This window comes from Phasianus colchicus, chromosome 3 (genome assembly GCF_987193195.1).
Source record: "Phasianus colchicus chromosome 3, bPhaCol1.hap1.1, whole genome shotgun sequence".
Lineage (NCBI taxonomy): Eukaryota > Metazoa > Chordata > Aves > Galliformes > Phasianidae > Phasianus > Phasianus colchicus.
In genome coordinates, this window is record NC_143438.1 from 62,341,724 (window position 1) to 62,355,362 (window position 13,639).

General features: G+C 39.4%; 1 protein-coding gene across 6 annotated transcripts in view; it reads left to right on the plus strand.

Moving 5' to 3' along the window:
- SULF1 (sulfatase 1) overlaps positions 1–13,639 on the plus strand; it is a 125,686-nt gene that overhangs the window by 89,208 nt on the left and 22,839 nt on the right. For all 6 annotated transcript variants that reach the window (XM_031604862.2, XM_090137686.1, XM_090137685.1 and 3 more), the window contains 5 exons: positions 1,370–1,520; positions 2,856–3,031; positions 3,816–3,944; positions 4,210–4,266; positions 5,230–5,359. In XM_031604862.2, coding sequence (XP_031460722.1) covers positions 1,370–1,520; positions 2,856–3,031; positions 3,816–3,944; positions 4,210–4,266; positions 5,230–5,359 — 643 coding nt within the window. The remainder of the gene's footprint in view (positions 1–1,369; positions 1,521–2,855; positions 3,032–3,815; positions 3,945–4,209; positions 4,267–5,229; positions 5,360–13,639) is intronic.

Here is a 13,639-nt window from a genome sequence, read left to right on the forward strand (position 1 = left end):
CCTCTTCTGATGGAGCCCAGGATCCCATTTGCCTTCCGAGCCGCAAGGGCACACTGCTGGCTCATGTTAAGTTTTTCGTCTACCAAGACCCCCAGGTCCTTCTCCACAGGGCTGCTCTCAAGGACCTCTCCTTCCAGTCTGTAGGGATGCCTGGGATTCCTCCGGCCCAAGTGCAAAACTCTGCACTTTGCAGTGTTGAACCTCATCAGGTTCACCCGGGCCCACCTTTCTAGCCTCTCGAGTTTTGTTTAGTTTCTGTTCACCTTTTAATTGTCTTGTATACTAAAAATGAGAAGAGGATTGATGGAGAGCTTCTGCACCATCTACATTTGTATAGCAATTTTTTTCACATGGTTTTTGATGTACCTTTTCTTCAGAGGTGATATTTATAGGAAGATATTCTTGACTCTTATTTGCTCTTTTTTAACAATTCACAGGTTTGTGGTTAGAACAGCCCTCTTAAACCTTCCCTTTAATGTTGGTGCAAACTTTTAAAGCAGTATTATTTGATTGATTAGAACTCTGTGCCATACTCCTCCTCAGCACTGGTATTGGCAGCAGTATTAGTTCAGTCTTGTTAGTTGATGTTACTCTGGCAGTACACTCTGTTTTGTACATCATTTCAGTGTGGGTGGAATTTGCACACCAGCCATATTAAGGGGCATCACTGAGATGTATCTCAGGTGAGAACCAAGGGTGAGTGATGGAGGCTCAACGTGGATCTGAAGTTACAAGAACCAGTTGCAACTCTGCCTCGTCTCAGACCTGACCTTGCACACAAGCAGCCAGCTCTCTGAGGTTATGCTTAGGGTCCTTTCCATGCCTGTATATGCCTTTGATGATGGGAGGGGAAAAAATTAATGGTTTCACAGCATCTTAAAAACTGATAACTCTGGTCTTGCTGTTCTTATCACTGGCTACTGAAATTCTTTATCTCACAGGAAACTATATTTCTTGTGAGTTTCTTTTAACTTATATGAAGGTAGTTTTCTCACTGGAAGCATCAAAACAATTTACGTTCATACTAAGCAGAAGCCATCTTGGATTTCTGATTTCATTTTTCTGCTCATCTTTATGGGATGCATCATTTAGATAAATATTACAGATTCTTTTGACAAATATGTCTTTCTATATCCCAGATAATAACGTGGATCTGCTAGCATTCTTAGAGCCTGAAAAGAATCTCAGAAGACAAGTAAAGCATTGGAAGCCGCTGAAGTGATGTTTGACATTTTCCATTAGGAATACTAGCTACCACATATAATGTGTGATTTAACCATTTGTTGACTGTTGCTGTATTAAACAAGTTCCTACTTTCCTGATGGCTATGGTACTGCACAAGTGCTCAGTTTCTTTCTCTTTCTCCCAGCACCCCCAGCTATAACTACGCACCAAACATGGATAAGCACTGGATCATGCAGTACACGGGGCCCATGCTGCCTATCCACATGGAGTTTACAAACGTCCTGCAACGCAAGAGACTTCAGACCCTGATGTCAGTTGATGACTCTATGGAAAGAGTGAGTTCAAAAAACTGCTGTGAATACTTCAAAATCATAGAATGGCTTAGGTTAGAAAGAACCTAAATACCACCTAGCTTCAACACCTCTCCCATGAGCAGGAACATTTTCTACTAAACCATATTGCCCAAAACTCCAGCCTGGCCTTGAACACTTCTAGGGATGCAGCATCCACAACTTCCCCGGGCAACCTGTTCCATTGCCTCACTACCTTCATAGTAAAGGATGTCCTCCTATCTAATCTAAATCTACACTCTCTCTGTTTAGAACTATTATCTCCTATCCTATCACTACATGCCCTGTAAAAAGAAGTTCCTCTCCAGCTTTCTTCTTAGGCCCTATTTAGTCATTCTTACTAGTCAGTAACAAAATTAAGCAAATTCTTTCCTTACCTTCACCAATCACAGCAAGGGGAAAGTCCCTGGGATGCAAAGAATTACACTACATATTCCTAGACCTAATTAATTCTGGTTATATTCTTCTCAGTGTAGTGTCAAACTCTTCCTTGCATCTTTTAATTGGTGAGTGAGTAAAATGGTGGTTTTTTGTTTTTTTTTTAATAATGGAAAAGTCAGTGGGCTATTATAAAGACTGGTGTAAACAAAAGATGCATCACCTTTGTATTCTCATGGATAGATGCAGATGGTAACTTCATTTCACACCGTCCCTTCGCAGTTAGTCCTTCATCTGAAATTTGGGAATTGGCAAATCACATCAACACAGGTGACAGTCTCTCATGTTTGCAGAAGTTACACAATGCAGTGTACTGCTAATTATAGGTAATATGATACATGATCTGTTAGTTATAGTTTGCATGACTTTTTGTTCAAAATTCAAGCACCGTGACCAAAGTTCTTCCCCTGGAGAGATTTCTTCAAACTTTAATAAAAATTTACAGCCTTTTCCCCAGCCCACAACTGTAAAGAATGGGAAAGCTGTAGACTAACACAGTAAATCAAATCTGAATAACATTTACCCTAAAGCTGTAGCAGAGCTTTTTTCCCAAGCTGTGTTTCAGTATACATTCACTTCGGACACACTAATGCAACTACATTAGTAGTACCATATTTTGGCATTATAATTATCTGGGTTTCTTCTCTGTCTTCAGAGCAAACTCCCCTCTGTGAAATGTGAAGTTGAACTTCTAAGTGAATGTTTTCATCAGCATAGTAGAGACAAGATGTAAAAATGCCCATTCCCAAAATGTCAGTTTCAGTAATTTCATTGATGCCATGCTTGATTCTTTGATTCTAAAATAGTAAAATAATTGTTTTACATGATTATGCAGAAATCACATTTTGCCATGTTTAAAGTTTTCCCTGTGCTCTATTTCAGTTATACCAAATGCTTGCAGAAATGGGAGAGCTGGAGAATACCTACATTATTTACACTGCTGACCATGGTTACCATATTGGGCAGTTTGGACTGGTCAAGGGGAAGTCAATGCCATATGACTTTGATATTCGAGTTCCTTTCTTTATTCGTGGTCCAAGTGTGGAGCCAGGATCAGTGTATGTTCTCTTATGTCTTTAGTAAAGCTGTTACCTAATGTAAAATTTTTCTGAGTACTTGTAATTATCACTCTGTCTAGCTTCATTTCGTAATGGATACCCTATGACTGCAGAACAGTGACTCCTAAAAAACAGTAATGTCTTTCACTTTGCATATTATTAATAAGTTATAATGTAGAGGGGAAAACTGTATAACCTATAACTGCTGTAAGGCTAGGTTTCACAGAATCACAGGGGAAGGACCCTCAAGAGATCTTCAAGTCCAACCCCCCTGCTAAAGCAGGTACCCTACAATAGGTCACACAGGTAGGCATCTAGATAGGTCTTGAATATCTGCATGGAAGGAGACTCCACAGCCTCTTTGGGCAACCTGTTCCAGTACTCCATCACCCCTACTGTAAAGAGGGAAGGGTTTGCCCTGAAGGTTACCGTAAAGGTTTTGGGTTTGCCTTTAAAAAGTAGACGCTTATCTTTACTGTTCATCTTCTGCAGCAGAATAGCTGGCTGGCTGTATGCCTTCTTTGTCAAGCAGAAAAGTATCACATGGCAGTTGCCCCTCTTCCTTTTATTGTGCTTAGCTTTTTCTTTCAAATGATATTCTGCAGTATTGACCTCTTACTCTCACAGTTGTAGACTTTAAAGAGGGGTTTCTAAACATAGCTCTTGTGTAGAGCTTTACATCTTCAAAGCCCTGGTAAACATTAATTACCTTTCTAATTCTGAGACAATGTGAAGACTTCCATATTGAACATATGACACTGTGACCTTTCCTCTTGATTCGCAGAGTGCCTCAGATAGTTCTGAATATTGATCTTGCACCAACAATTCTGGATATTGCAGGACTTGACACACCTCCAGATATGGATGGCAAATCTGTCCTAAAGCTTCTAGACTTGGAGAGACCAGGAAATAGGTGAGTCTCAGGCTTGTGGGTTTTTTTGCCAATTCAGGAGAAAACACCTAAGTAAATCAACAACAGAGTGGAAAAAGAGATGTGATGAAAATAAGATGTGTCAAGCTTGCAACCACATCTTTCTCATTTGAAAGCCCTCTTAAATAGTACATCTATAAAACTGCAGGTATACATAAGCAGAGGGGTGTGCTTTAAAAAATTAATGGTTTACACTAGCAGTTCTGTATATGGGTGTCAGCAGTAAATATTATTATTTTGTTTTCAGATTTCGAACAAACAAGAAGACCAAAATCTGGCGTGACACATTCCTGGTGGAAAGAGGGTAATTATTAGGGGTGAGAGAGTTTTGGGAGAGCCTGCCTGGTAGGAACACTCTTTTGTTTTCCCTTTTTTGCCCTCTCTTCTTTCCCTTTATGGTCAGAGAAGTTGTAAATTTTGCAAGCAAACTTACAGACCTACTTGTTTCTTCATTTCCTACCACTGGCTGTGCATACTGCTGTGCTGTGAGGTCCCTGCCCCCTAAGAAGTTTGAAAGCATGTTTTTCTGGCAGCTCTCCTAGCCTATACCTCCTCCTCCTTTAGCATTGTACTTGTGACCACTTATGTCATCATCTGACTCATTTCTTTCCAATTCTCTGTTTCATATCCAGCTGTGCAATATCCTTTTATCAACTGATTTTGTATTTTCCACCATAGATTAGAAGCATTCTTCATTTCTGTTCTAGCTCATCATCATGTAAATGAGATTTATGACTATAATTACTCTTTCCTCTAATACTTCCTTACTCTCTCACCTTGACAATTCCTGTTGTGAAAATTTTCTGTGTTTAAAAAAATTCTCAGCAATTTCCTTGTGATATTTTATGGTTTTTCAGATTAAGAAACTCTTCTGTGAGTACTACAAAACAGCGCATATTAGATACACTGTGCTGAATGAGTGTGGAAGCCCCATAGTCTATTCAGCAGGGCTTTTCAGCTAGATAAATACTGCTTCACAGTGTTGTCCTTTGTGAAGGAACGTACATTTATTTGTGAATGCTGCTGAACTTTATCAGTTAAACATATTTCATTAGCTTTTATTTCTCTTCAGGTAAATTCCAGAAAATCAAGTGAGCCTTTTTTTCACTACATGACTTTTTGTCATTTAAGGTCTTTAGCAGAAATGTGGGGATTTTCTTCCTTTGAAGACATTTAGTTTCCAATTAGCTTTGTTTTTCCAGTTAAATTCATCATCTCCAGAGTTTGGAAGAATGTATATTAAATATTCAACTTTTTTTTTTTAAAGCAAATTTCTACGCAAGAAAGAGGAAGCTAATAAAAACACTCAGCAATCTAATCAACTGCCAAAATACGAGAGGGTAAAAGAATTATGCCAACAAGCAAGGTACCAGACAGCCTGTGAACAACCAGGACAGGTAAGTGACAGCAATTGTAGTCCTCTGTGTGCCCCAAGGAAATACATGTAAAAACAAATTCAAGAATATGTCTTTTGGATCCTTAGCAATCATTGTGCTTTAATATTTATCTAAACTCCTTTAGTGGAAGGGTCCCCTTCCTTGGAAATATTTACTATTTAAGATTACTGTAAAGAATCAGACAGTGATTCATATTCAAATGTTACTTCTTATTCCTGTAGCTTTAATATTTTCAGCATGATGCTTGATGCTGATACACAGATATAAATGCCTGCTCATAAAATAAGTGGTGTTGTTGCTTGAGTAGTACACCAATACCAGCAGCTCTATAGTGCTTATATGGGAAATGAACTAAATGGGAGGGAGAGGGGGCATTTTTGTTTGAAGTAGGTTTTAATTAATATTTTTATCAATAGTTTTTCTGAGGAGATTGAGTACACCCTCAGTAAGTTTGCAGATGACACAAGTTGGGAAGGAGTGCTGATCTGCATGAGAATAGAAAGGCCCTACAGAGGGATCTGGATAGCTTGGATTTATGCCCTGAGTCCAATTGTATAACATTCAACAAGGCTAAATGCCTGGTCTTGTACTTGGGTCACAACAACCTAATGCAATGATATAGGCACAGAGAAGAGTGTCTGGAAAGCTGCCCAGCAGAAAAGAACCTGAGTGTGTTAGTTGACAGCCAGCTGTATGTGATCCAGCAGTGTGCCCAGGTGGCTAAGAAGTCCAGTGACATCCTGGCTTGTGTCAGAAACTGTGGCCAGCAGAAGTAGGTAAGTGGTTGTGCCCCTGTACTTGGCACTGGTGAGGCTGCACCTCAAGTACTGTGTTCAGTTTTGGGCCCCTCACTTCAAGGAAGATGTTAAGGTGCTGGAACATGTTCACAGAAGAGCAACAAAGCTGGTGAAGGGACTAGAAAACAAGAAATATGAGGAGCAGCAGAGGGAACTGAGGTTGTTTAATCCAGAAGAGGCTGAAGGGGAGACCTCATTGCTCTCTGCAGCTACCTGAAAGAAGATTGTAGCAAGGTAGGAGTCAGTGCTTTTTCTCAGGTGACAAGTGATAGGATGTGAAATGGCTTCAGGTTGCACCTTGGTAGGTTTAGACTGTATAATTAGGAATAATTTCTTCATGGAAAGAATGAAGAAAGCCTTTGGAACATAGATTGAGACAGGCTGCCCAGGGAAATGATGGAATTCCCAATCCTGGTGGTATTTAAGAGATCATAGAATCATTAAGCTTGGAAAAGACCACTAAGATCATCTAGTCCAACTGTCAGCCCATCACCACTATGCCCACTGACCCATGGCCTTCAGTGTGACATATCTGTTTTTCTTGAACACCTCCACAAACTGTGACTTCACCACTTCCCTGGCCAGCCTGTTCCAATGCTTCAGCACTCCTTCTGAGAAGAAATTTTTCCTAATATCCAATCTGAATGTGTAGACACGGTGCTAAGGGGCATGTTTTAGTGGTGGTGCTATGTTGATGGTAGGTTGTCATCAGCTTAAGGGTCTTTTCCAACCTAAGTAACTCTATGAAATTAAGAAAAAGTGAGCCATACCCCAAATTTTGTTCAGCTGACTCTCAATTAATACTGTATCCATAGCAGTGTATGAAGCTGAATTTTCTGGGGAAGAATCAGATGGGATGCCTTCCCACTGACTCCATCTCTGACTAGTGCAGGCAGGGCCCATGGGCACCATCACACCGTGCTGTCTTCACCCCCGTCCCCATCTCTGTACACCTCTCCTGAGGAGTGCAAGGCGATCTCTCCCAGGCAGGCACTCACGCTTTCCCCTCAGATGTTTTCTCAGACCATTGCAGCCAGCTGTAGGCCTGGCACTGAAATACCGACCTACTGTTTTGAAGGGAGTATAAAGCCTTACTGTGCAGTGCTTGCATCTGCAGCCACCCACGGAGCTTCACCCAGGGCAGGTAGAGCCCTGTAAAAGAAACCTAAAGGCACTCTGGAGAGCTTGTGCGCTTACAGACGTGCTCCTTCCTCACCTTGCTCTTGTCACTCATTAGAGCGTAGTGTTACGGTAAATCTCCATTAATCCCAGATTGGATGGGAATATGTTTTGGCTGGCACATCTGTGGTCCATTTCTCTGCCACAGTTCCCACCTCACACATGCTCCTAAAACTCAGCCACTTTTAAGGGAGTGTGCACAAGATCGCAGTCTCACCCAAGGGCAAAGTTTTCAGGAGTTCAAACATTGCCATTGTAAACAGAGATTAAATCTGAAAGACTGAATATTTTTATAAAAACCAGAGAAGATCAGTGGAGTCATTTAGACTGCTAGACGCTAAAATGTTTAGTTTTAAAATACTAAATTTTTTTTTTTTGCAATTATTTCTTACATTTACTACCTCTTATGCCAAAATCCAGGTTTGTAATAACTTTTCTTTTCCACATGTGAATAGATGAGGTTAAGTGTCCTGACAAGGTATCACAACTGAAGCAGATGGGAGCATTGCCCGTAACCCAGCTCCCAGTCCCCAGTGGCAGACTTGGCTTTATGTCCTGTGCTGGGGACTCACCTCTGATCCAAAAGCAGAGGAAGGGGAAGGCTTTGAACTTACAAAGAGCTGACAAGTGCAGTGGTGCTTAATACCAGCTTTTCCACCTATGGGACTTCTAGATGCAGAAGATACTTTGACTTCTCAGAGCCCAGCAGCCAGCCCTTACGGCTGAGTAAAAGATAAGGTCAAAGTGATCTTCTTATGAGAAACTTTCAGATCTAGCCTTTAGTGCATATGAATTATGTTCCTAAGCAAAGACAGCAGAGTTGTCCCTGATCCTTCTAACATCCTGAAGGCATCCTGCAGGGATACCAGTGTTCAGCACACCTGCATACAGAGCATCCTGAGATGCATTAGTACATCCTCCTGGTGTCCTCTGGGCTCATTCAATCCATGGTGCACAACCCATGGATCTCACGCCCCATTCATTCCCATTCCAACCTTGTGAAGCATGGGCAGCTTCTCCTGCAGGGACTGGCTACACACAATACTCAAGGGCAAAACAGTGAAGAATAAACTGGATGTGGATCTAAAGAGCAGCAGTGGAATAACATAACCTTCAGTGAGGCATTGCAGTGTGAAATAAGTGTCTGCAAAATTTTTCCACTTAGAAAAATTCTTGAAGAAAATTAAAAGTTAATGGACCAAATGATTTCACGTTAGCCCAGATGGTTTCCATTGTTTAATACTGAGGGATCATCATTTAATAGGTTTCTCCAACAGATTTCATCTACTTGTTTTGCACATCTTGGAAAAGAAAAGGAGGTAATATTTGTTTGTCAAACTTAATTTCAATTAATTTTGTGTTTTGAGTTTTGTATCTTTAATATCAATTACATAGGTGCATATGTAGAAAAATACCTTAATTTTAATGTATGATAGTTGCTAATACTCCCTACATTTACACTATTCAGTTGCACTTAAAATCATTTAAATTAAAATCACCTTCAAAATATGTGATTGCTGACAGATTTTTAAAGAATGCAATTATTAGTCACTGGGGAGTCGCTGCTAAACGTCTGGAACTATAAAGAACTAAAACAGTGCAAATTAATGCACTGTCTAGTATATTGAGAGCACGTTCTTCATGTTACCTTTATTCAATATCCCGCTCATTTGGAATAGAGAATGCAATTGGGAGTTGAAAAATAAAAAATGTTTTTCTTGTTTTAAAATGAGGTGTGATCCTGGGACCTGCTAGCTATCACATCTTCAGGAAAACAATTGTTTTAATTTGTTTTCTATTAAGTAAGTAACCTGAAATAGTTAAGACACTTTTTAAATGGAAAATTTCAGAATTTCAATATTTTTTTTTCAATTTCAATTTCCAATGTTTACTCAAATGTGGCTAAACAAAAAAAGGAAAAAAAGAGAATACTGAACATCTTTGTAATTTCTGTAATTGTTTCATAATTATGTCTAAAAAAGAGAATAAATTTTGGCTATGGAGTACAGTTAGCTGCAAATCAGCAAGGTTTTTGCTTACAAAACAGAAACTTAATTTCTTTAAGAAAACATAGTTATAAAATGCACATGCAAAATACAGTTAAACTATTTTTATTGTGGTTTTTTTTTTTTTTCGGAGATTCATAGATTGGCTCATTTTCATTGTAGACCATCCTCACCTTGCTATTTTCATAATCCTCTTTATGGGAGAATGGTTCCCAAAAGTTGTCACATTCTCAAGAGCATAGCAGAAATGTGATGTATATGACTGCACAGATATGCTCACTTTTGAGTCACATTCAGCTGGTCTTTAACTTGAGCCAACCATGATTCCTTGCAGAAGGGAGAACCATGCATACAGAGTTGCATTAGCAAGAATAGAACTAATGGGTCATGGGAAATGATCACTTGCCTCTACTCGGTGTGCATTTGGGTTGGGACCTCTGTTAATCTGGATTTCATCCAGTAGAGGACCCTGGAGATGGTCAGGAGGGGCAGTGGCTTATTTCACCAGAGGCAAGGGGGATCTAATTGCTGCCTTCAACTAACTAATAGCTAGTTAGAGAGAAGACAGACCCAGGCACTTCTTGGAAGTGCACAGCAAAAGGGCTATAAGCAGTGGTCAAGTTGCAGCAAGGGAAATTCTGAGTAGGTGTATGGAAAAAAATGTTACTATAAGAGTGATTAAGCACTAGAGCAGGTTGCCCAAAAGGCTGTGGAAGGTCCATCCAGCGATATTTGCAAAACCTAATAAAGTCGTTCCTGCTTTGAGGAGGAGGTTGGACTAAATGACCTCCAGATGTTCCTTCCAGTGATTGCACGTGCTCCAGATCTTTTTTCTTGCTTAATTCCTAGGCTTGAGGATTTTTGTTATCCTTGTCCTCCTCAGTTTCATAACCTGGGAAGTGCTATAAATTTTGTCTGTCTTGTCCATGAGATAAGGGTCACCTGCCATATTCAGAAACAAATTGGCTTTTGGCTTCTGCCCAAACCCAGTTGTTGACCTGTGCTCAGTGACATCACAGCTGATCCTGTTCCACACTGGCCAGAGTCACTCCCACTGCACAGGGAGCAGCAGCAGCATGGGCTCTGCTCAGCTCTGGAGCTTGGGTTGGGGTAAGAGTTTCCTTTGCAGTCTCTGCTTCACATCCCAGAGAGATCTTCAAGAAATTATGATAGGAACCATGGTTTCCGTCTTAGTTTGTAAGCCAGATTTGTCACTGGGTTATGTGATGTAACTTACTGAGGTCACCTGATTGAGCTCAGTTGTTTTAGTAGTGCTATTGATGGTTTTTGTTGCTTAAATGGTATGCAAGTTCTTTTTTTTTTTTTTTATGTACATTAATACATATTTCCCCTCTCAGTTTTACTTTAATAAGGTACACGTTACAGAAATACCTATTCATCTGCATCATTGTTACCCACACTATTGTTTCAAAATGGGAATCAATTGATGCAAATTTTTAACTAAAATTTTATTGGTTTTCCAGGAGACCAGAAATAATAGCATGTAACAAAGGTTTCTCTAGATTAATGTAGCCTTATCGTGACACAGATCTCCTCTCAGATTTCCACTGAAACAAGCTGAGATGAGAATATATGTTAGTTTAGGAGGGTTAGAGGCAAGCTGCTCTTAAATCCTCTGGCAGGTTATTTTTGTTGAACCCACTCCATCTTCTTAGATCCAAAATCTTATGGATACTTAGCAAATATCAAATAAGAGCATGTTAATGGTGTTTTCATTTATGCTTTTTCTTTCTCCCTTTCCTTACATAAACATGTAATTAGAAAGTTGAGTTAATTCATCAGTATTTATTCTTTTTCTCCAGCATCTGAGTCATAGGAATTTTCCTCAGGTATGATTTTGACTCTTGGGACCTAATGCTGTTTCTTGGATAGCAGTTGCCTTTTTAGATCTTGTGCTGATAGGTCTGCAGTCTCCAATGCACTACTCAATCTATTATTTATAATCAGTATCGAGACCATAGCCAAAGATACTTTTTTTTCCTCTTGTAAAAATTACACAAACCACAACTTTATTGTAAAATTTTCCCAAGAGGGAGGAAAAAAAAAAAAAGAAAAAAGAAAACACCCTCTCCAAATGAAGACTGTGAAGCTTTGTGTTTAAAATTTCAGCTTAGGTTGCATGACTCAGCAACCAAACTCAGACTCAGGTCTGTTTGTTTTATGGGCATACATCTCTGACCATCTGCTCTCCGGTACCTTCCAGTTTGTAAACACCAAAGGTCTGAAACTTGTAAAGATCTGTAGTCTACTGCCAGCTCAGATGAGCACTGACAGTGGACAGAATGGAAAAATGTGATGTGCTATACATGTTTGTATGAAGCGCATGCCCATGAACCCAAACTCAGCTATAGATGTTATTCCACAGTCACTGACCTTCCTTGTGCTCTTCTTTTTATTCACCTCAGTATTAGAAATGTGGAATATTGGATGTCTTCCCAAGGAAATGTATCCCTGTGCTGCCCTAAACAAATAATGTCTGCCTGGAGAATACGCCTGAAGACTGTACAATGAAATTTTAGTTAGATTAAGTCTCAATGTATTTTACAGTCATTTAAGTCTTTACAGGTAGTCACCGGAGACATGCTGCTGAATCTGAGCATCAGCTCTGTGGTAAACGTGCAAGATTCTTCTGGCTGTGATCCAAACAACATGTTATATAGTCTGTACAGACCTCATTCTTCACATATCCTTCACTATTTAAAAATCTAGCATAAGTACTGAATTTTATTATTCATATTTATATTTATCATGTTATCATATCAATGTTTGGTATGAGCATGTCTGTAATAGTGAAGGAATACATGCCATCAATCAGCTTACAGATAATATTGTAAAGGAAATTAGAATGTGGCTTATTAGGTGTAGTCTGGTTTGGCTCAAGTATCTATGTTCTCATAAAATAAATATCACAGACCATACATTTGTAAAGGTCAGCTTTATGACCAGCTGCAGAGTATGAATAAAAACACATAAGCCGGTAAGAGCTGGACAGAAGTGTCAGATGGCTGGCCAGGAACTGACAGCCAGACCCCAAGCACCCACTAAAACCCAACTAAAATTATGATATGGCACATAAACATCACTCATTGATCCTCCTGCTTTCAGAACAACCTCCTGACGATTACAGGAATAGAAAGGCACTGGTCATGAGCGTGCAGGAGTGCATTAACGTATTGCTATTCCATAAGCTGCTTTCTGCCTCATCTTGTTTCTCCATTTTCTATCATATTGCAGCTATTCAAACAGAACTTCTTACAGCATTGCTAAAGAGAAATATTAGGAGCCAAGACAGCGTAGATTAATAAAAGAAAGAAAATAGCTTTTTCTTCATAGAAGCAATGTTTGTTTGGGTTTAAGGCAGCAACAGCTAATCCCATCAACTTTTTTACCAGAACATCAGTTCAAGGCCAGCTCTTCTTACCCTTTGCACACCGGTACCGGCTTATCTTGACATCATTCGGAAGACCATCTACAGGCAAGCTTAACTGGAAGCGTATGTGTTTGGGACCAGTTATGTGTTTAATACTAAATATATACTTCAGTCTTTTCACGAACAGCTCTTGCAACTATTGCTCAGTTTAGACCCTGCAGAATCATCTCTCATAGTTGACAGAAACAAGCCTGCTATTTTGTTGCTCAAGAATTCTTAGGAAAATTATATAAATTTTTTAGGATAAATTATGATGTCCCTTGTTAAAGTCTCATCCTGCTTACGACATAGAACCAAAAATGAAGATAAGTTCCTTTATCTCCAAAGAGAATTCTTCAAAGAATGGCATTTTGTATTTCAACCTAAATATTTAAGCTTCCTAGTGAACAGAGACTGTTCTTTCCAGAAACAGATCTTTTTCAAGTCTAAGTGATTTGGAATCTGGAGCACCAGTTCTATCTAGATAAAATCCAGAGATATCTCAGTCTGTGAAGATCTTCCTTTCACCGTCTTCATCTCTTTCACAGCACAAGTGTGTTTAATGTTTTTGCTGCCATCTTATCGGTGTTCCCTAACAGAAGGACTTCTTGGTCAAATGGCACCCTAAGAAGCAATTTTATGTACTAAAAGCATTTATACAAAAAAAAAAAAAAAAAAAAAACAGATGATTCAGGAATCCTTTTTAACACTTTCCATGGTACTCCTTTGTTTCTGTACCGAAGTACCCAGTGAAATACAGCATAAATTAAGTCCTCTGCAAATTAAATGTGTATGACCCAGGAAGAACCCATTGCTATTGACATTCCTATTTATAGTTGAATGGCTAGATTTATCTTTGAGTGTCATC